The sequence below is a fragment of the Patella vulgata genome, chromosome 3 (genome assembly GCF_932274485.2).
Source record: "Patella vulgata chromosome 3, xgPatVulg1.2, whole genome shotgun sequence".
Taxonomy (NCBI): domain Eukaryota; kingdom Metazoa; phylum Mollusca; class Gastropoda; family Patellidae; genus Patella; species Patella vulgata.
In genome coordinates this window covers 36,118,497-36,140,644 of record NC_065881.2, presented here as the reverse complement: position 1 = coordinate 36,140,644, position 22,148 = coordinate 36,118,497, and the positions used below count along the sequence as shown (strand labels likewise).

Here is a 22,148-nt window from a genome sequence, read left to right as displayed (position 1 = left end):
ACTATTTTATTTAAATGTATTACTAGCAATTGTATTGTAATAGTTTAATATCAATCTCAATATCTGCCAAGATTCAGGCTAAACAATTATCGAAATGTTAGCGATATTACCGTTTATGTATGGGGGACGCTCGCGGGAAAACACCGCTCTGACGTTGCACGCGGCCGAGTAATTTCCATCAACGCGAATTGCTACGGCTCACTTTATTGGTGAATCCATGGTGAATCCGCGTCTTAGTCAATTTGTATTTCTACTTTTTATCGAAATAAACAAACAATAGAAACTCGACACCTTTTCCTAATAGTATTGGTATACAATGGTGTAGAAAGCGATTTGACCGTAAGAAAATCTTAGGGGAAAACCTATCAGGGGAGTCAATGCACACCGTGTCCATAACGGTGTGAGCTGACCCCTACAACTGCGCATGCGCTAAACGGTAATCGCAGACCAGGAACCATCTCACACTGTACACCCGGTTATATTGGATTTTGAAAGCTAGATTTGTTGACGGCGGTTTAAACCAGTCTAAAGAACCTCTAGAATCGAAGAAGTCCGTTTTATGTAGTTGCAGTGATTTAACCAGGAAGATGATCAGTCGTAGAATAATTATACAGAATATATCGAAATGGCAAAATAAAAACAAACATTGTAGTAAGTTGTTTATTTTAGCGTGCTATACATTATGATAACGTGTTAGCAAAGCCCATTTGTTAGATAACAGTATTGGGTTGATATATATATAGCAGTCGATAGATAAAATACTCTGTACACTGAATAAAAGTGCATATAGGCTATCAACTTGTCTGCGATATCACCTCGGTGGAAGCGGACGTAAAATACAACTAACTAAGAAGAAGATCAACTTGCTGGTAAACAGTGTAGTGCACTTTGCACTAGTTATTATGTTCGACTATATAATATAACTCTTCAAAAAAGTAGGAGATGTTCAGAAACACTACAAAACTGCGGAAATGCACTGCTCATGCTGCTTTTATTAGAGGTAACCAGTGTATGTTAACAACAGGCCAATTGCTTACACATAAACAGTTCATATATGCGGCTTATCTGATGGCCCAATTTCACTCGCAAAGAGACACACTGTCAAAAGTGAAAATCGACAATTTGTCGTGGCATGCTCCTAATCAACCGTCCAATCATGATTTGGGGCAATCTGACCCACTCCTCTTGCAGTGCCATGGTAAATTCTCCCGATCATGTCCCAGACATGCTCAATAGGGGAAAGGTTAGGACACATGGCTGGCCACGGCATATGGACAATATGTGATGCTGGAGGTAGTCATTCACGACACGGGTGCGGTGGGCACGGGCATTATCATCTTGAAAGATGAAACGTCGATCTACACGCTGAGCAAATGGCAGAACTATTGGTGCCAGGATGTGGTCACGGTAGTACACACCAGTGACCCTTCCTTGAACAATATGCAAGTCTGTTCTGCCAATCATGGTGATTCCTTCCCACACCATAACAGACCTATGCCCGAATCTGTCATGTTGTCTGACGTTAACGTTAGCATGATGCTCATTTACATGCCTCCAAACTTGAGCACGCTTATCGGTAAAATCCAGAGTAAATCTGGACTCATCTGAGAACATTACAAGCGCCCATCGACGATTACCCCAATTTCTACGCTACCTACACCATTGACGCTTGTTTGCCATGTGCTGGCGAGTTAATGGAGGCGTAACACGCGGTCGTCGCGCATGCAAATGGGCTGCATGTAGCCGATATCTAATCGTTTGGGGTGTAACTCGAATTCCTGTAACTTGGTAAAAGTTTACAGAAAGCTGATTGGCCGTTTGTCTTCGATTTCGCAGGACCCATGGAGAATGTATCGATCCTGGACTTGTGTAGTGGCTCTAGGATGACCTGAACAGGTCTATCATCAACATTGTGTGTTTGTTGGTACCGGTTCCACAGTCTGCTGATAACAGACTGTGACACATTAAGCATGTTGGCTACTGCTCGCTGTGTAGAACCCATTTGAAGCATGCCAATACCACGTAGACGTTCATCATGTTGAAGACGTCTCATTGCAAATTAGACATAACGTTCATCATGTTAAAGACGTCTCATTGCAAATTAGACATAACACACTAAAGCAAAGATACGCTAAACAGTAAATCTTATGCAAGAACCGATAGGAAAGCAAACATGGATAGGATAAACCAGCATGCTGCAGTTTTCATCAACCCCTCCCACGTGTATAGCGCTATTTCGTGCCGCATTTGGAGCTCAGTGGTTCTGATGGGGAGATAAGTTCGTCATCTGTGAACATACTCTCAAAACATGTCAAGTATCCATGACTATTTATCATATCACAACCTGCATAGGTATTTGCATTTCAATATCCCCTACTTTTTTATAAGAGTATATATACAGGCATTATTTAATGGGGACAGGACTACTGTAGTACTTGTCCTAAAGTTCCAATTAAATTTGATCTCTTGTCATATATGAAAAAATTAGTTGAAAGGAACTCTTAAGTGATATATATCAGAGACTCTGTTCGGCACCACTGAAACAGAGGAACCAAGCCGGGAAATCCTGATGAATTTTCTTGGTCAACACCGAGCTTGAAACCGGACCTCCAGGTTAGCGAGCCATGATAAATCTTATTCACCGAGCAACCGCGGCTCGTGATAAATATACAAACACCACTTAAGCCAGTGATTTATACATGCATACATAAATCAATTATAAATATTTATCTATTTACTGTCAAAATACTTTAGAAAATGTACACGTGTAGTGGCATATTACCACACATTTTTCTGTAAATTGTCTAGATGAATAAGCAATGGATTATTTATATGACTAGGTAGTGCCAGCTATAGTTCTAAAAGAGAAGTACCAGGTAAAGACTATGTTGCTGATGATTATAAAGTAAGTTGTCAATCAAATTACCCTTTAAAGCCTGATTCAAAACAACATTTTAAAAACTCGTTAAAATTAAAGACATTAATTTTATGGGTACATGAAATAGAATAACAATATGACTTACTGGAGATCAAATGAAATAAAGGGGAGAAAAACTGCAATTATTTTATAAAAGACTATATGGGTAAAACCCTTTTTATAGCCCACATTAAAATGTGGTTGTATGTTATGGTCCATTGTCCACAGTTATCTGATTGACTTGATATTCATAATACACAGTGTTTGTCTTATGGTCCTTGATCTCTTTGAGAAATCTTGTGGACATCTAGAGACTCAGATTATACACATTGTTTAAGTTTACGCGACCAAGAATTGTATCGATTTTCAATGATTTACTATAAATACTGGGGTTATGGCCCTTGTTATTGTCATGTAAATGCTCCCATTGCCTATAAATTATTAAATATCATGACAATCTTCATGGACAGCTTGGATGACTTAGCTGCTGTGTATCGTTGCATGACAACTCATCTTATGATATATAAACATGTACATTATTTGGAAGTAATTGCATGGTAGACATATAATTCAGCTTAGTAAACAATTTCAACAATATAATATTATAAATACTGAATTGTGTCCTAGATTAGTTGACATATATGTCATTGTATTAGTATATTTTAGGTATATAATGAATGTGAGTTATACACTATGCAAAGTTCTTTGTAGACACTAGTTCCTTGTGTATGTTCATGAAATGGTGAAGTTCATTTGTCTTTCTGTTTATACGCCCACATGTCGTCGCCTCAGTCCGTCCATCGAGCCGTTCCACAATTGCTTGTGGACGCTCTGGAGACTAAAGTTATATCAGAATGACTTTAAATTTATACACAGTCTTTAAAGTACTGTGACGAAGAAGCCTATTGATTTTCAGTGATTTCCGATAATTACCGCCAGAGTTATGGCCCTTGATCACTTTAAAAAATCTTGTGGACACTCTACAGGCTAAAGTTAACATCCGATTGACTTTACATTTATACACATTGTTTAAGGTCATCAGACGGAGAAGCCCATTAATTTTCAATGATTTCTGATAATAACTATCAGAGTTATGGCCCTTCATAACTTTGAAATATCTTGTTGATGCTCTAGAGAATAAATGAAATGGGGTTTAATGTTCTACTGTTCTGCTCCTATACTGAGCAAATAAAGGCGGCATACGCCATACAGTGTGCGATGAGGGAAATTTTGCCCGGGCAGCGGTACTTTCGCTTACTCTTATATCGAATTCCAACTGCCAAGGGATCTTTTACGTGCATTCCAATGTATACACGGGACCTCGGTTTTTCGTCTCATCCGAAGGACTAGACAGCTGTCCTTGTCAGGCCCTCCGTCCTGCATCACTGACAAGGGGGAACCACGTCGGAAAATCCAGATGAACTTTCTTGGCCAATGCAGGGATCGAACACCCGACCTCCAGGCTAGTGAGCCAGCGTCTTAACCACTTAGCCACCGTGGCTCCCGATGCTCTAGAGACTAAAGTTAATATTCGATTGACTTGAAATTTATGCACAGTGTTAAGAATCCTGTCAATTTTCAATGATTTCCAATGATTATGGAAATTGATATTAATGTTTTGTATGCTAAATGTTAGAATAGGGCTGAACTAGAATCCAAATTGGTTGTTACATGTAATCAGATTTTAGTGTGTTGTAAATGTTTTCATTCCTGACAAAAAAAAAAATATGCGACAACCCTTGTTGACACCCAGGATGACTTAGCTGCTGTGGGCGTATGTTTCATTGCCTGGCCAACGATCCTTTTAGCTTGTTAGGCCAGCAATCACAAGGGTATATGTCATACCACCTGTGGTTCATCCAGCTGTCAGTCGTCTCTTTGTTTCTTAAATGTTTACATTTTGTCCCCCATCACACTTTTTGGGACACAATAACTTGGTGTGGATGTTTATTAGGTGAATACCATGACTGAGTTCGAGGATGAGATCTTCTGCTGGAACACTATAACTTTGCTTCGTCAGAGTGATGAAACTTGGTGTATAGTTTCATAACATCAATACCTTGACTAAGTTCGATAATGAGGATTTTCAGATTGGGTTAAGCAATTTGATTAGTTGTGACCTTGGAGCTCGATAACTTTGATTCTATTTGAGTGAGAATAGTGAAACCTGGCATATATCATTAGATCAATACTTTGACAAAGTTCTATAATGTACATATCCTTTAGTTTCATTATTACATCAATACCTTTATGTAGTGGAATTTCCCCCATAATTCTAACTCCTAACCTAGTAATGCGTATGCTAATGTGCTTACTTCTATGCATTTAACTTCCTACTAACGCATGTTAAATTGGCTATTTACACATGTAAAAATGCTAATTTATACTAAGCCGCAAAAGAAACGTCAGGTTGGTATGTTACTCTGAATAGATGCATTGCATAAAACTTGCCAAATGTTTTTATTGTATATTTGTGACCACATCTCCAACTTTACCTTAACAATAAGGCTCCTTTCCAAACACAGAATTGAACCCAGGAAATGTTCTCAAAAACGCAACCTGACTTCTGAGATGGTAATGGGTTCTCCATGATTTTCATGTAACTCATGCTGCACGTACTGTTCACCGGGACCAGCCTTAAAAAATGCACCCCCATACCTGATGGAATCCTTCACACTACAACGTCAGCAGCATGCCACGACTCACGACAGCTCAGAGGAACCAGGTGCTTGTAATACTCGACCCTGTCACACTGCCCAAGCCGTAGCCAATCACTTCCAGGTCATTGTCCGGACCATCTACAGGCTTCAGGAATGCTTACGGGCCATCAACACCACGGATGATTGCCCCCGAACTGGTAGACCAAGGGTTACGACAAAACGATAAGACTGTCATGTTGTGCGACAGCACGTGCAGAATACAGGCATTTGAGACAGCACGTCAGACAGTGGAAACACACGGAAGACCCATCAGTACTAATACAGTACGCCGACGTCTCACCAGAGAGAACATCCATTGCTGTAGACCTTACCGTGGACCGATCCTCACCCCTCACCATCAACGTGAACGTCTACAATTTGCCCAACAACACCAGAACTGGCGACACAGGCCATGTGTAGTAATATGGATGGCAGGGATTTGTGTCAAAATATTAGCTATGGTATGAGTTTATTTTGAAACGCAAATTAAATTGTTTATGAAATATTGTGACAATAACAGAACACGGAATGGAGAATATGATGGCTGAAACATTATTGATTCTAACTGCATAACCAAAAATATAGAAAGTATATGCTGGTTATTTTGATACGTTAACTGAGCTATAGATAAATGAACATGTTGGTCATTTACATTTTTATACGCCCACATTGAAATGTGGACGTATATTGCCGTCACCCCCGTCCGTCCGTCCATCGTCCACAATTTCTTGTGAATGCTCTATCGCCAAAAGTTATCATCCAATTGTTTTAAAATTGATGTATGTTGTTTACATTAGTGAAACGAAGAAGCCTATTGAATTTCAATAATTTCTGTTTATTACGTCTAGAGTTATGGCCCTTGTTTCACTTTATTGAACCTTGTGAACGCTCTAACTCCAAAAGTTATCATCCGATCTTTCTGAAATTAATATGCATTATTTAAATTAGTGAAACGAAGAAGCCTATTGAATTTTAGCAATTTCTGTTTACTACATCTAGAGTTATGGCCCTTGTTTCACTTTATTGAACCTTGTGAACGCTCTAAAGTCCAAAGTTATCATCCGATCTTTCTGATATTTATATGCATTATTTAGATTATTGAAACGAAGAAGCCTATTGAATTTCAGCAATTTCCGTTTATTATGTCTAGAGTTATGGCCCTTGTTTCACTTTATTGGTCCTTGTGATCGCTCTAACGTCAAAAGTTATCATCCAATCTTTCTGATATTTATATTCATTATTTAGATTATTGAAACGAAGAAGCCTATTGAATTTCAGCAATTTCCGTTTATTATGTCTAGAGTTATGGCCCTTGTTTCACTTTATTGGTCCTTGTGAACGCTCTAACGTCAAAAGTTATCATTCGATCTTTCTGAAAATTATATACATTATTTAAATTAGTGAGACGAAGAAGCCTATTGAATTTCAGCAATTTCCGTTTATTACGTCTAGAGTTATGGCCCTTGTTTCACTTTATTGATCCTTGTGAACGCTCTAACATCAAAAGTTACCACCCGATCTTTGTGAAATTTATAGGCATGATTTAAGTTAGTGAAACGAAAAAGCCTATAGTATTTCAGCAATTTACAATAATTACTTCTAGAGTTATTGCCCTTGTTTCACTTTGTTAAATCTTGTGAACACTCTAATGACAACAGTTATCATCCGAAATGTATGAAATTTATATGCATCATTTAAATTAGTGAAACGAAAAAGCCTATAGTATTTCAGCAATTTACAATAATTACTTCTAGAGTTATTGCCCTTGTTTCACTTTGTTGAATCTTGTGAACACTCTATTGACAACAGTTATCATCCGATATGTATGAAATTTATATGCATCATTTAAATTTGTGAAACAGGTCTATTGAATTTCAGCAATTTCCGTCACTAATTTCTAGAGTTATGGCGATTGTGAAGGTTGCAATGACAAAAGTGATCATGTGACCTGTATGAAATTTATATGCATTATTTAAATTAGTAAAATGAAAAAGCCTGTCAAATTTCAACAATTTCTGTAGATTACTTCCAGAGTTGAGACCCTTGTTTCAGTTTGTAGAACCTTGTAAACCCTCAAACGACAAAATTTTATAATCTCATCTGTATGAAACTGTCTTGTAAAGGCCCCCAATTACCTACAAAGGAATAAATATGCGACAACCCTTGTCGATGGCTCGGACGATTTAGCCATTGTGGGCGTATATTTCGTTGCCTGGCAACCTATCTTTGAATTAGTAAAACGAAAAAGCCTGTCGAATTTCAACAATTTCTGTAGATTACTTCCAGAGTTACGGCCCTTGTTTTCGTTTTTATACGTCCACATGGAAATGTGGTCGTATATTGCCGTCGCCCCCGTCGTTCAGTCCGTCCGTCGTCCACAATTACTTGTGAACACTATACAGTCTACATTTATCATCTGATTTTTTTAAAATTGATACATGTTGTTTGCATTAGTGAGATGAAGAAGCCTATTTAAATTCAAGAACTTCCGTTAATTTCTTCTGGAATTATTGCCCTTGTTTAACTTTGTTGCACCTTGTGAACACTCTAACGACAAAAGTTATCAATCGATCAGTATGAAATTTATAGGCATCATTTAAATTAGTAAAACAAAGAAGCCTATTGAATTTCAGCAATTTCCATTAATTACAGTTATGGCCCTTGTTTCACTTTGTTAAATCTTGTGAATGCTCTAATGAGAACAGTTATCATTCGATCTATTTGAAATTTATGTGCATCATTTAAATTAGTGAAATGAAGAAGTCTATTGAATTTTAGCAATTTCCGTTAATTATGCCAGGAGTTATGGCCCTTGTTTCACTTTTTTTAACCTTGTGAACGCTCTAACCCCAAAAGTTATTATCCAATCTGTATGAAATTTATAGGCATCATTTAAATGAGTAAAACAAAGACGCCTATTGAATTTCAGCAATTTCCGTTAATTACATTTAGAGTTATGGCCCTTGTTTCACTTTGTTGAATCTTGTGAACGCTCTAATGACAACAGTTTTCATCCGATCTGTTTGAAATTGATATGCCTCATTTAAATTAGTGAAATGAAGAAGCCTATTGAATTTCAGCAATTTCCGTGTATTATGCCGTGAGTTATGGCCAGGGCTCACACTGGCTTTCAATTTTTTTTCCGCCAAAATGAATGATAATTAAAATGTTCATATTTTTTTTACGCCAACTGGAATATTTTATCTGCCAAAAATGTGTGATAAAAAAGACAACATCTAACAATTTTATGTCTCAGCTAGGCTTATTTTAATAAGCCTAGCTGAGACATAAAACCGTTAATTGTTTTATAATATTAAAATATTATAAAACAATTAACCATATATAGAATACAATGTACAACAACTTTAAAAGTCTGTCTGTATATAATACATAAGTTTGGATTTAATAAGGTCAGATTTTTTGGGGGGTGACTTTAGTCTATTTGAACACCGTACTGCACAATATATTTTCTATGAATTTATGTGTTGCGTGTACAATAGGCCAATAGTTTTTTTCAGGTACCGTAAAGGTATCAGAATCTGAATCCCTGATAGAATGATATAAATTTCAATGCTTACAATTATACCCGTCGTTCACCTTTAGATCATTTTGGCGACGGTAATAGGATACATACATGTATGGCGAAATGATTTCTCGCTCAAGAATCGTCGCTATTCAACACGTTCTTACGTTTTCAACCAGTGGTGATAATATAATTTGAAATAATGATATCTGATAGGCATGCTTGTATGTCTTACATGATGTATATGAAGCCACTGTAAATGAATTCAGGTATCAAAATATTTAATTCTCTTCGAAAGGAACTGTCGGCCATTTTGATTGCATGTATGAACATTTTTTTAAGACGAAACGAAACATCAAATAATCACCGCTTTGATTAATCATTAGGAGTAAATAATGACTTGAGATTGGCTTTATATACATCATTGGCAATTATCAATCAACTAATCATTAATCCAAGACAACTAATTAGTATTACTCATTGACGCAATCCAGATTATCAGCCAGTTGATTAATTTATAGTATTCCGCCACGTGATTGACACTCAATTAATGGTTGATCCAGGGTAAATACGATTAGAATTTTAAGATTTTTTTCCGCCAGTTCTCAAAAAGAATCGCCAGTACCGCAAAACATTATCACCAAAATCAAATTTTAATCGCCACTTTCATATTTTTATCGCAAATTGCGAGTTTGGCGACCGACAGTGTGAGCCCTGGTTATGGCCCTTGTTTCACTTTGTTGTACCTTGTGAACGCTCTAACGCCAAAAGTTAACATCCGATGTTTGTGAAATTTATATGTATCGTTTAAATTAGGAAAACAAAGAAGCCTATTGAATTTCAGCAATTTCCGTTTATTACTTAAAGAGTTTCACTTTGTTTAACCTTGTGAACGCTCTAACACCAAAAAGTCATCATCCTATCTTTCTGAAATTTATATGCATTATTTAAATTAGTGAAACGAAGAAATTTATTGAATTTCAGCAATTTCTGTTTATTATGTCTAAGAATTATGGCCCTTGTTTCACATTATTGAACCTTGTAAACGCTCTTACGCCAAAAGTTATCACCCAATCTTTGTGAAATTTGTGTGCATGATTTAATTAGTGAAACGAAGAAGCCTATTTAATATCAATAATTTCTGTTCATTACATCTAGAGTTATGGCCCTTGTTTCACTTTATTGAACCTTCTGAACGCTCTGAAATTTATATGCATTATTTAAATTAGTGAAACGAAGAAGCCTATTGAATTTCAGTGTTCAGACCCTTGTTTCAGTTTGTAGAACCTTGTGAACCCTCAAACGGCAAAAATTATAATCTGATCTGTATGGAACTGTCTTGTAAAGGCCCCCAATTACCTACAAAGGAATAAATATGCGACAACCCTTGTCAACCGCTCGGACGATTTAGCTGCTGTGGGCGTATGTTTTGTTGCCTGACAACCTATCTTTAGAACCTTGTGAACCCTCAAACGATGAAAATTATGATGTCATCTGTATGAAATTTTCTATTAAATTCCACTAATTACCTACAAAAGAATAAATATGCGACAACCCTTGTCGACCGCTCGAACGATTAAGCTGCTGTCTGGCAACCTATCTTTATACGAATTAGTATAACATAAACCTAACAGTGAAATGTTAAAATAATAGAGAGGTTTCGCAGCTTAACAGTTACACTTACATTTAGATAAGTGTAAGTGTAACTGTACATTATGACGTTTCGCTAAATTCACACTTACAGTTACACTTAGTAGGTGGCGACACTAAGAATAGAAGATGATAGGCACGAGAACATGGATGCTGACAAAATTTTAAGGTTAGCCTTTGAAAATGATGATGAAGAGACTTCAAACTATGTCATCCTATTTGGTATTGGCAGCCATTTCTCCAATTCAACTTACGATCCGGACTGGCCAAGATTTAACCTAAATTACCTCTCAGACGAACAGATTAGGTGTCATTTCAGATTTGATAGGAATGGAATTAACCGTCTTGCCACAAGTCTTCATATCCTGGATGAGATGTTTTGTGAAAACCGGGCACGGGTAAATGACGGCATTGTTGTTCTGTTGTTGAGGGAAAATGATCTACTTTTGCTGAAAAATATAATATCAATAGATATAAAAATGGATTTCATGCGCAGTACGGTATTTCATTAGGCTAGCCTACGGCACTTGAACTACCACTTGGCCTATTAGTAACACCAAAGAAATAGAACATGGTTGGGGGGGGGGGGTGTCTATCGGGTGCGCTTTAGCCTAGATCATAATGACTAGTGGTTAATGGCACCGTAGCTCCGAGAGATTAACTAAGTAAGACTGGGTATAAATAATGTCTGTCATTGGGTCAAGTGGCGTGGTGGTTTCCTAAGTTTGTAGTTATACGACGCAAGGATATACTAAATTTAGGGTCCCCTCCCCAACATGATGGGTTTTCTCCAAGTTCTTCGGTTTCCTTCCACTGCAAAAGAGAGTGTGAAGGATAACCAAGTCTTCCCAAGGTAGCCACAGACTAGGCCAGGTCCATATGTAGGTATTTGTGATACGTTTCGTTAATCAATACCTTCTATGGTGAATAAATCCCACATCCCCACTCAGTCATAAACTTGCATGCTGTAGAGCATTTCCGACAGTCTATTTTTCAAAATTTTCTTGGCGAGGTCCCCAATGGACTCGCTACTTTGGCGCTCACAAGGGGAATTTGTTGAGGTTCGCAAGTCGTTTGACATTTTGTTCTCTAGTCGGATAAACTAGTGATCAGGCGACGGACGGTATCTGGTCAGATCTATTTATCTCGACGATCGGGGCCTGACAGAATACTGTAAGACAGCATTTCCGGCAGTCTATTTTTCAAATTTTTATGGGGGAGGACTCCTTACTTTGACGCTCTTGTGTGGGCTTTGTCGTGATTCGCAAGTCCATTCGTTTGACACTATACCTCATCGATCAGTGCCTGAAATACTGCCAGGCTGGATTTCCGGCAACCTGTTTGTCAAAATTTTCTGGGGGAGGCCCCCTACCCCTAGTTAAAGCTCGTGCCTTTGCCCCCTTAACCTTGGACTTTGCCCCCTTAACCTTGGACTTTGCCCCCTTAACCTTGGACTTTGCCCCAGCTTTGCCCCTCCAATCACCGACGGCTGGCGCCGCCACTGTCTATATGAAGACAATCTATGCCAAAATTAGTTTGTAATATGAGCATAAAGCAAATGTGCAATATATCATATATCAATTTGAGCAGAATATAAAGAAATATTTAAGAAATGAAAAACACTTCATTTTCAAAGTAACAGAAGATCAACGTCACCAACTTGATCGCTACTATACTAATCCCTGAAACATATAAGCTTCTAGGCAGCAAACAGGTATAAACCAATGCTAAGCTAGACAACCTTGTCAAGAGCCGCCAAAGCAATAAGTTCAACCAGTTGAAACACAACAACCAACAGCCCACCAATATCGATTATGGGCAAGAATTTGTCAGCGATTATCGATAATAATCGATTATCATTTTTCTGGAAAAATCCGAACTTTACCGACCTGTTATTTGTGTTGATCGAGTTACAGTAGTGTTATTATCCTAGTCTAATACTGTGCCGATGTACGTAAAAAAATCAATTAATGTAAAATAATTAGTTGCTAAATGTAGGACTAACTTGAGTATTATTCTAAGTTCTGTTCTTGATTCATTTGAACCTTTTTTTATCTCCGATAAATACAAAGACAATACATGGTTTCTCTTTGCAAGTGACTGGCGATCACACAGTGTTACTACTAATAGAATAAAATAAAATAGAAGGCGTCTATTGATTGGACAATAAAAAAATAATTACGGGCTTTCAAAGTAGAATTTTTATGATTGGTTAATTTAGATGAAAACCAAAGTAGAATTATTCCACAAAATTACGAGAGATATAGATATTTTCCCTGGAAGTCAAAAACGTGTTTTGTATGGGCTGTATCTGACATGATTTAGTAATAAAAGCGGAGTTGATCATTAATAATACAATTAGTTTTATCGTGAAAGCAGACGATTTCTCTACAAATCAACCAAGAACAAAGAAGGGAGATAATTATAATTTTACTATATATCACGTGCGATTGTCATTGTTCACAAAGTGCGTGACCTATTTTAGTTTCAACTAGCAATAACAACAAAAACAACGAAAATATTAAAATAATGTAATGTATTAATGTATAATGTATTTTTTACAATAATATATATTTAAAATGTGCCAGTTTGTAAGCAGAGGGGGGAAATAGTTGTGTTGACATGTATTCATTCATTCGTCTGCTAATGCCAGACTACGGCAAGTTCAGTCATGTGAAAGTGACCGTAACTTGCCGTCAGAAGGTAAATATACCGATAATCGATATTTGAATTTCAATATCGATTATCGTATCGCTAAATAACTTCTACCGATTATTGATTATATCGATATTTTTGCACATCCTTAGTCAGCATACCATTCAACGGCAGTTCATCCTACCACATCAGAAGAATCCTGAAACAATCAGGCATTGACACAGTCTTTTCCAGTAGCAGTACCCTGAAAGACTTACTGCGAGCCAACGGAAAAATAAACCCAACCATCCCACAACAACCAAAAGGATGTGTCTACCAAGTTTCGTGTTCGTGCGGCCAGACATACATAGGAGAAACTAAACGCCCGTTACATGCCCGTATCAAAGAGCACCAATCCCTAGCAGCCAACAATACCTCTGCAATAGCCCAACATCTCAGCAACAATGGCCGTCACAAAGTGAAATGGGAAGATACAAAAACACTGACAGTAAACCAACACAACAAAAAGACAAGGAAACCCTTAGAAGCCATCAACATTAAAAGGTACCATCCAGAACTCAACCGCGATCCTGGTCTATTCATCCCAAGGGCATATGACAGTCTCATCAAATATACCACTCAGTTATTCTCCCACTACATTTATGATTTTCTTTATATTAGTAAGCCCCGGCCCCCAATTTCCCATACAGTTTCATTCATAATATTAATCCTGATTACTTTTTTTTTTTTTTTTGTCCCCCGCCTTTCGAAGAAAGCAGGGGACTATTAAAATGGGTTCGTCTGTCTGTCTGTCTGTCCGTCTGTCTGTCCGTCACACTTTTTGGGACACAATAACTCTCTTCCTAATTGAGCTAGAATGTTCAAACTTGGTGTATGTGTTTATTAGATCAATGCCTTGATGGAGTTCGAAGATGAGCATTTTCCGCTTAGGGTAAGCAGAGATAAGCAATTTGATTGGTTGATGCTTTGGGACACGATAACTCTCTTCCTAATTGGGCTAGAATGTTCAAACTTGGTGTATGTGTTGATTAGGTCAATGCCTTGATGGAGTTCGAAGATGAGCATTTTCCGCTTAGGGTAAGCAGAGATAAGCAATTTGATTGGTTGATGCTTTGGGACACGATAACTTTTAATTGAGCTAGAATGTTCAAACTTGGTGTATGTGTTTACTAGGTCAATGCCTTGATGGAGTTCGAAGATGAGCATTTTCCGCTTAGGGTAAGCAGAGATAAGCAATTTGATTGGTTGATACTTTGGGGCACGATAACTCTCTTCCTAATTGAGCTAGAATGTTCAAACTTGGTGTATGTGTTGATTAGGTCAATGCCTTGATGGAGTTCGAAGATGAGCATTTTCCGCTTAGGGTAAGCAGAGATAAGCAATTTGATTGGTTGATCCTTTGGGACACGATAACTTTAGTTCTAATTAAGTGAGATTGATGAAACTTGGTGTATAGTTTCATTACAGTAATACCTTGACTAAGTTTGATAATGAGCATTTTCTGCTCAGGGTAAGCAGAGCGATACGCAATTTGATTTTTATATGTGTCCTCTAATTATTTTCCTATTTCGGCGGGGGACATCAGCCTCACTGTTGGCTTGTTTTTTTTATATTTATAGATGCAGTTTCTTTTATTCATTTCTCACAGCAATGTATGCACTATGTTCATAATCGTTCCACAATATTTAACATTGCTTTTGGAAAATGAATTTTGACATGTTTTTTTTTACATAATTTCATTTATACTTTAATTACTATACATGTACTTAATTAATTTCTTAACACCCAATGTTTCACACTTCTATCGTAACAAATTTTACCCAAATCTTTTGTATATCCTTTATATGTTATAGTTTTCATATGTTTTTTAATTTCCGTATTGTTTCTCAATTATTTTTTTAAAAATTCTTAAACATATTGATAATCTGGATTTTTTTTTTAAAGCAATTTATGTATATCTAATTTTTAAAACCATGTATTTAACTTTTTTAATGCCTCATTGATTTAATACCGGATAATCTCATGTTATTTCACAATATGGCTTCTCTATATGGTCTTTTAGTGGGTTCGTTCTGTGGGTGTATTCCCACGAAGGCGCAGTTTGATGAGAGACTTGTTGCTATTAAAGATTTTATGAATTTATGTTCACTCTGAACCAGCAACACTCTGGAAGGATGACATGCAAGAATCAAGAAGCTAGTTGGAAAAGCCCATTCAAATGTTTTTGAAATGATCACATTTTTACAAGAACAAAATATTAATGAGATTATAATCGTTCAGTCGTTCACCAAGGAAGAGATATAAATATGCTCAAATCCAAAGCTAGCTCCAGGAATTAAAAGGAAGACATAATGAAGAGGAATTGACTTTAGTCGAGTATTTAGACAGGGTGTCATATTTGGCGAAATTAAATTAATTTTTGTTATAGTGTAGTTATGTTTTTATTTCTTATGCCAAGAATGATGCTAAAATGTTGGTTAATTAGTTACATTGGGGATTATAAAAGTGTAAATTCTTATCTTAACAATCTATAACACCATTGTTACGATTTTAATCCATTTTAATCCCTCGTTTAATCCATTACGGTCAATAACTGCGCCTTCGGTGCAAGCATAGTCACCCCCCAATCTAGCTGTCTTTATTATCATGTTTTCTTTGTACATAGTTCACTATACCCACCCTTATGGCTTCCCAACCCTTTGATGGTTTCCAAATGATTATCTCTGATTGTGTATGGATGTTTGTCTTTGTTCCATATTTTGTATATATATCTTCATTGCACTCTATGGTTGTCATTCTTTGCGGGAGAACCCTCGTCGAAATGTTGCTTTAATAAACTCTTCAAGTAACTTGTATTCCATATATACTGAGCGCCATTGAAAACGCATCACTTAGTTTTTCGTATAACAAAATGATCCTGTAAACACATCTTATTTATTTTGCTTCTTATTGTGAACAATATTCAAATGGGAACACATCAATAACAACACATTTGTACACTTATGGATGTTTAATCTGTAATCAAGGGTTGGCACTTACTGGTCCTTGTCTTCCGACGACTGCTGCACCTGTTCGAGTCGCTGGGCGGAATCTGTCACGCAGATGAGTGACCCGGATGTAGCGGTCTTGAGCCTGGGTTGTAACGCGTTGTGGACCAGGACGTTGACTGTCACGTGTTGATCCAGTAACTCAAACACATTCCACCAACCTTACAATAGTGGACTGATGACAATTGAAGTGTCTGGCAATAGCACGTGTAGACATGCCAGCCCTGAACATTCCCATGGCTTCATTCCGTTGATTTTCAGTAAGTCTCGGCATCTCTAGCTCGATTCCTTCACACGTCCAACAACAAATTACGACAGATTGACGTTTCACAGTTCATGTACTGCACATTAAGTTGAAAACATGCTTTTAAAGGGCTCACACACAATGCTGCATGTGAATATTGGGTTTTTCATGTGCATCTCGTGCAATTTTTTTTTTTGCACACGGGCCGATATTTTTTGTGTTTGGGAGCATTGTTTGAAACAATAGTTCATAGTATTGCATAATATTATACATACAAAACCACCTAGTAATAAAATATTTGGGAAAAAAAAGTGATGCGTTTTCTATGGCGCTCAGTATGATTGTGTCATGTGTTATCATTGACTGATATTAATCTGCAAGATATCCAATTAGCCCAAATCTAGCTGTCACCCATTCGAAGGTAACATTTTCAGTACATTAAGCAGAACACCATTCAGAGAACTTAAATAACCTCTATAAACATATAGTATTGCACTTCCAGATGCCCAAAGAATCTAGTCTAAAATCTAATGTCTTTTTCGTTTCATGCCCATGGCCGTATATACAATGCTGTATATAATGAACAGACATGTACCAGTACTTTGTATTTGCTGTATGTTTTTGTTTACAGGGTATGAGCTATGAAGATACCATCAAAGTTAGAAAGACAAAATTGAATCCAGCATTGTTGACTTATTATAAACAACCGGTTATGGTACATCAAGGTAAAATGCAGTACTTGTTTGACACCAATGGTAGAAGATATATTGATTTATTTGCTGGTATTGTAACTGTCAGCGTTGGACATTGTCATCCGTAAGTCTTTAACTGTGTAAGGTATATGAATTTGAAAGTGTCATACAAAAATATCAACCATTTGCTTTAAAGAAAAGGTACTATGTCTTATTTTCTCATGTTGCAAAACTTTTTAGCTTCATATTTATAACAGACTGGATTTTCATTTCATACTCTTCATAATACTTTTATTTATGATTTAATATTTCTTTTTGTTTTCACTTATTAAACACACTGACAAATAATCAAATATTCAGAATTTTTGTTAATAAAGTCTCTAAATCAAATAATTTAAAGATGGGTTCCCGTGTACAAACTGAGTGATTTAATGGTATATATGGACCAAAAACATGTTCAAACTAATTAATTTGTCATAATTATGCTTCAAATCCTTCTCAAACATTGTAATTGCGAAGGAATGCCCTGCTATTAAAATTCGATCAAACCAGGTCATTTTACGTCACGTCTTGGGAGTCTGAGGAGAATTCATTGCATACATAAGACGATGTTGTCTTTAATCGCTTACTATTTATTACAAATATCGAATCCTAATTAAATTCTCGGATTATCCACAATCTGCATCTCTTTCCGTCATTTTTATCTCAGAAAGTATTGTACGTCTAACTCTTCATAAAGTTTATCAACTTGTACATCAAGCGCTCAATGTTCGCTTGTGACCTTTGACATTACGCGTGCAGAAGTCCCTAATCGTCGGGCTGTTGATTCGGGGAACCCTTACATTTTTGTCCTGTATACGCTCCATGAATGTTCTTCGGGGAATCCAGTATTTTTCTAGTAAGTTCGGATATCTCTACTTTCCATATATACCAAAATTGCCATACTTTTATTGGGAATAACCACCTGATAAATACTTTTCTGGGAACCCATCTTTAATGTTAAGAAGATTTTTGAAGATACCATTATATGGTGCTTTAGCGTAGATTTATGCTATCACTATATAGAACAGCATGAATTTGATTTGTAATAAATTCTAACATATCTTTTTAATATAATACAAAAAAGAGATAGTACCTTTAACATAATATACTATTCAAAAAAAGTAGGGGATATTTGATTTTTAAGTGTTATTAAAGTCACCTAATGAAACTGACGAAGAAACAAATGACAAAATGAAATGAAGTTCACATTCATCGATTTATTCCAAATGATCGTTAGACTAAGTAAGGCACAGACTGACCATTATAAGGGTAAAATGATACCCGGGGTCAAACAGCAAAGTTACCACAGCATCACAACCATGACGATCCCTGCACCAACGACGTCTTGCCTGAATGTGATGATCTATGCAGTCGATTCCGAATCGTCTGGCCACTCACTCTCACACCAGTGTCTGTTTGAAGACGAGCGCTGATCTGATTTGCTGTGATGACACGATTTCTCAAGGCCAAGGTACGGATAAATCGATCCTGGGCTTGAGTTGTCGCCCTTGGTCGACCTGAGCGTGATCTGTCCTGTACAGATTGTGTATCACGGTATCTGGACCATAGCCTGCTTATGACAGACTGAGAAACATTCATCGTCCGCGCCACAACCGCCTGTGTTGTGCCGATCTGTAGCATGCCAAGGGCACATAACCTTTCATTTTGGGTAAGCCGACGCATATCAAAATTTGTTTTCTGGTCACTAAAACAATTAAACTGATGTTTCCACCCTGGAATTCAATACCACAATGACTGTAACATTCAAAGTCAGAGTCGTGCAAATCTTGGGTTGGACCCCCATGATGATCCCAAGCATCACCTGCATTCCATGCGGTAGCTATTGGTGCGTTTGGGCGTCACATGTAACTGGAAATGTTTCTTCTGTTAGGTTCTATAGTGACTTTTTTCGTAGTCATTTGCATATTTTAGTATTATGCCCCCAAAATCAAATATCCCCTACTTTTTTTGAATAGTATATATAGTAGCAAAGAAATATTAATGTCTGTATTTCATTGATGACCGTATCTCAAATCTGTTATAATTTACAGGTATAGATTGTCCAGCGGAGAAGTACATTATATTATACCTTTAACACCTGAGGTAACATATTGACTAGCTAAATAGGCTAACACAATACCGCTGCACCAGAAATAAATCCAATTTTATTTTATGAGTGTGTTGAAATTACAACAATTTTTGTTTTGATTTCAACGTCTTAAATGTTTGACTATTATAGTTTTAGTCTTGCATCATTTCTGATGTTTATTTGTCAACAATCATAATTTCTATTTAAAAACAATGTACCATTTCACAAAGCATGTGTAAAACTCGCGTACAATAACTTTATATGGGCTTTGTTAAACGGGGTCCATTGTTACACATTTTGGACATTCTGTCAATCCATGATTGTTTGAGCTTCATAAAGTGACTACTGGTCTGAGGGCCATAATAACTTTCCAACTCGGCTGAAAGCTACCAAAAATATGTAACTCGCATATAAATTAAAAAAACATCAACACATTTGGACTAGGTTGATATAATAAATGAAACAAATAAATTGTTGATATATAATTAGAATCTTTTATCTTGTTATTAAAATTTGTATAAAACTTGATTTGAGTTAAGCCAAGTTTTATGGCCTTGTCACTCTGATAATTTGTACATATTTCTTGTGAGGTTTTGCTTTTTTTATACACCCACATGGAAATGTGGTTGTTTATTGTCGTCGCCCCCATCCATCCATTAGTTGGTCTGTTCGTCATCCACCATTTCTTGTGAACACTCTAGTGAAATGAAGAAGCCTATTGAATTTCAGTTATTTCCGTTAATTATGTCTCGAGTTATGGCCATTGTTTCACTTTGTCGAATCCTGTGAACGCACTAATGACAAAAGTTATCATCCGATCTGTATGAAATTTATATGCATTATTTAAATTAGTGAAACGAAGAAGCCTATTGAATTTCAGCAATATCCGTTAATTACATTATGGCCCATGATTCACTTTGTTGAATCTTGTGAACGCTCTAATGACAACAGTTATCATTCGATCAATTTGAAATTGATATCCGGCATTTAAATTAGTGCAATGAAGAAGCCTATTGAATTTCAGCAATTTCCGTTAATTACGCTGTGAGTTATGGCCCTTGTTTCACTTTGTTGTACCTTGTGAACGACAAACGTTATTATCCGATCTGTATGAAATTTATATGTATTGTTTAAATTAGTAAAAGGAACAAGCCTATTGAGTTTCAGCAAATTTCTGTTAATTACATCTAGAGTTATGGCCCTTGTTTAACTTTGTTGAATCTTGTGAACGCTTGAACAACAAAAGTTATCACCTAATCTGTATGAAATTCATATGCATTATTTAAATTAGTGAAATGAAGAAGTCTATTGAATGTCAGCAATTTCTGTCAATTACTTTTAGAGTTATGGCCCTTGTTTTACTTAGTTGAACCTTGTGAATGCTCCAACAACAACAGTTATCATCCGATCTGTATGAAATTTATACGCATCATGTAAATTAGTGAAACGAAGAAGCCTATTGAATTTCAGAAATTTCAAATAATTACTTCAAGAGTTATCACCCTTGTTATAACCCACATTTTCATGTGGACATATATTGTCGGCGTCTCCGTCCGTCTGTCGGTCCGCCTGTCTGTAAGTCCCTCCGTCCGTCCATCGTCCACAATTTCTTTTGAACACTCTATAGCCAAAAGTTATCATCCAGTTGTTTTAAAATTGATATATGTTGTTTACATTAGTGAGATGAAGAAGCGTATTTAATTTCAACAATTTCCGTTTATTACGTCTAGAGTTATGGCCCTTGTTTCACTTTGTTGAACCTTATGAACGATCTAATGCAAAAAGTTAACATCCGATCTTTGTGAAATTTATATGCAATATTTAAATTAGGGAAATGAAGAAGCCTTTTGAATTTCAGCAATTTCCGTTTATTACTTCTAGAGTTATGGCCCTTGTTCACTTTTGTTTAACCTTGTAAACACTCAAATGACGAAAGTTATCATCTGATTTGTATGAAATTTATATGCATGATTTAAATTAGTGACACAAAGAAGCTTATTGAATTTCAGCAATTTCCATTTATTACATCTAGACTTATGGTCTTTGTTTCACTTTATTGTACCTTGTAAACGCTCTAACATCAAAAGTTATCTTTCGATCTGTATGAAATTTATATGCATCATTTAAATTAGCAAAGAGAAGAATCCTATTGAATTTCAGCTCGACTGATGAAAGTTATCATCCAATATGTATGACATTTATATGCATCATTTAAATTTGTGAATTTCAGCAACGTTTGAATGGCAAAATTGATCATCTGATCAGTGAGAAATTCATATGCATTATTTAAATTAGTAAAACAAAAAAGCCTGTCAAATTTCAACAATTTCTGTAGATTACTTCAGTTTGTAGAACCTTGTGAACCCTCAAACGGCAAAAATTATAATCTGATCTGTATGGAACTGTCTTGTAAAGGCCCCCAATTACCTACAAAGGAATAAATATGCGACAAACTTGTCGACCGCTCGGACGACTTAGCTGATGTGGGCGTATGTTTCGTTGCCTGGCAACCTATCTTTCATCTTCGTTGAACCTTGTGACCGCTTGAATGATGAAAGGTTTCATTTGTTCTGTATGAAATTTATATGCA

General features: G+C 36.5%; 1 protein-coding gene across 1 annotated transcript in view; it reads left to right on the top strand.

The window, feature by feature from the left end:
* The first annotated feature begins 433 nt into the window (after positions 1-433).
* Positions 434-22,148, top strand: part of LOC126816710 (alanine--glyoxylate aminotransferase 2, mitochondrial) — a 120,088-nt gene continuing 98,373 nt past the window's right edge. The window contains exons 1-3 of the mRNA XM_050543457.2: positions 434-651; positions 2,841-2,905; positions 17,367-17,551. Of these exons, the coding sequence (XP_050399414.1) occupies positions 588-651; positions 2,841-2,905; positions 17,367-17,551 (314 nt within the window). The 5' untranslated portion in view covers positions 434-587. The remainder of the gene's footprint in view (positions 652-2,840; positions 2,906-17,366; positions 17,552-22,148) is intronic.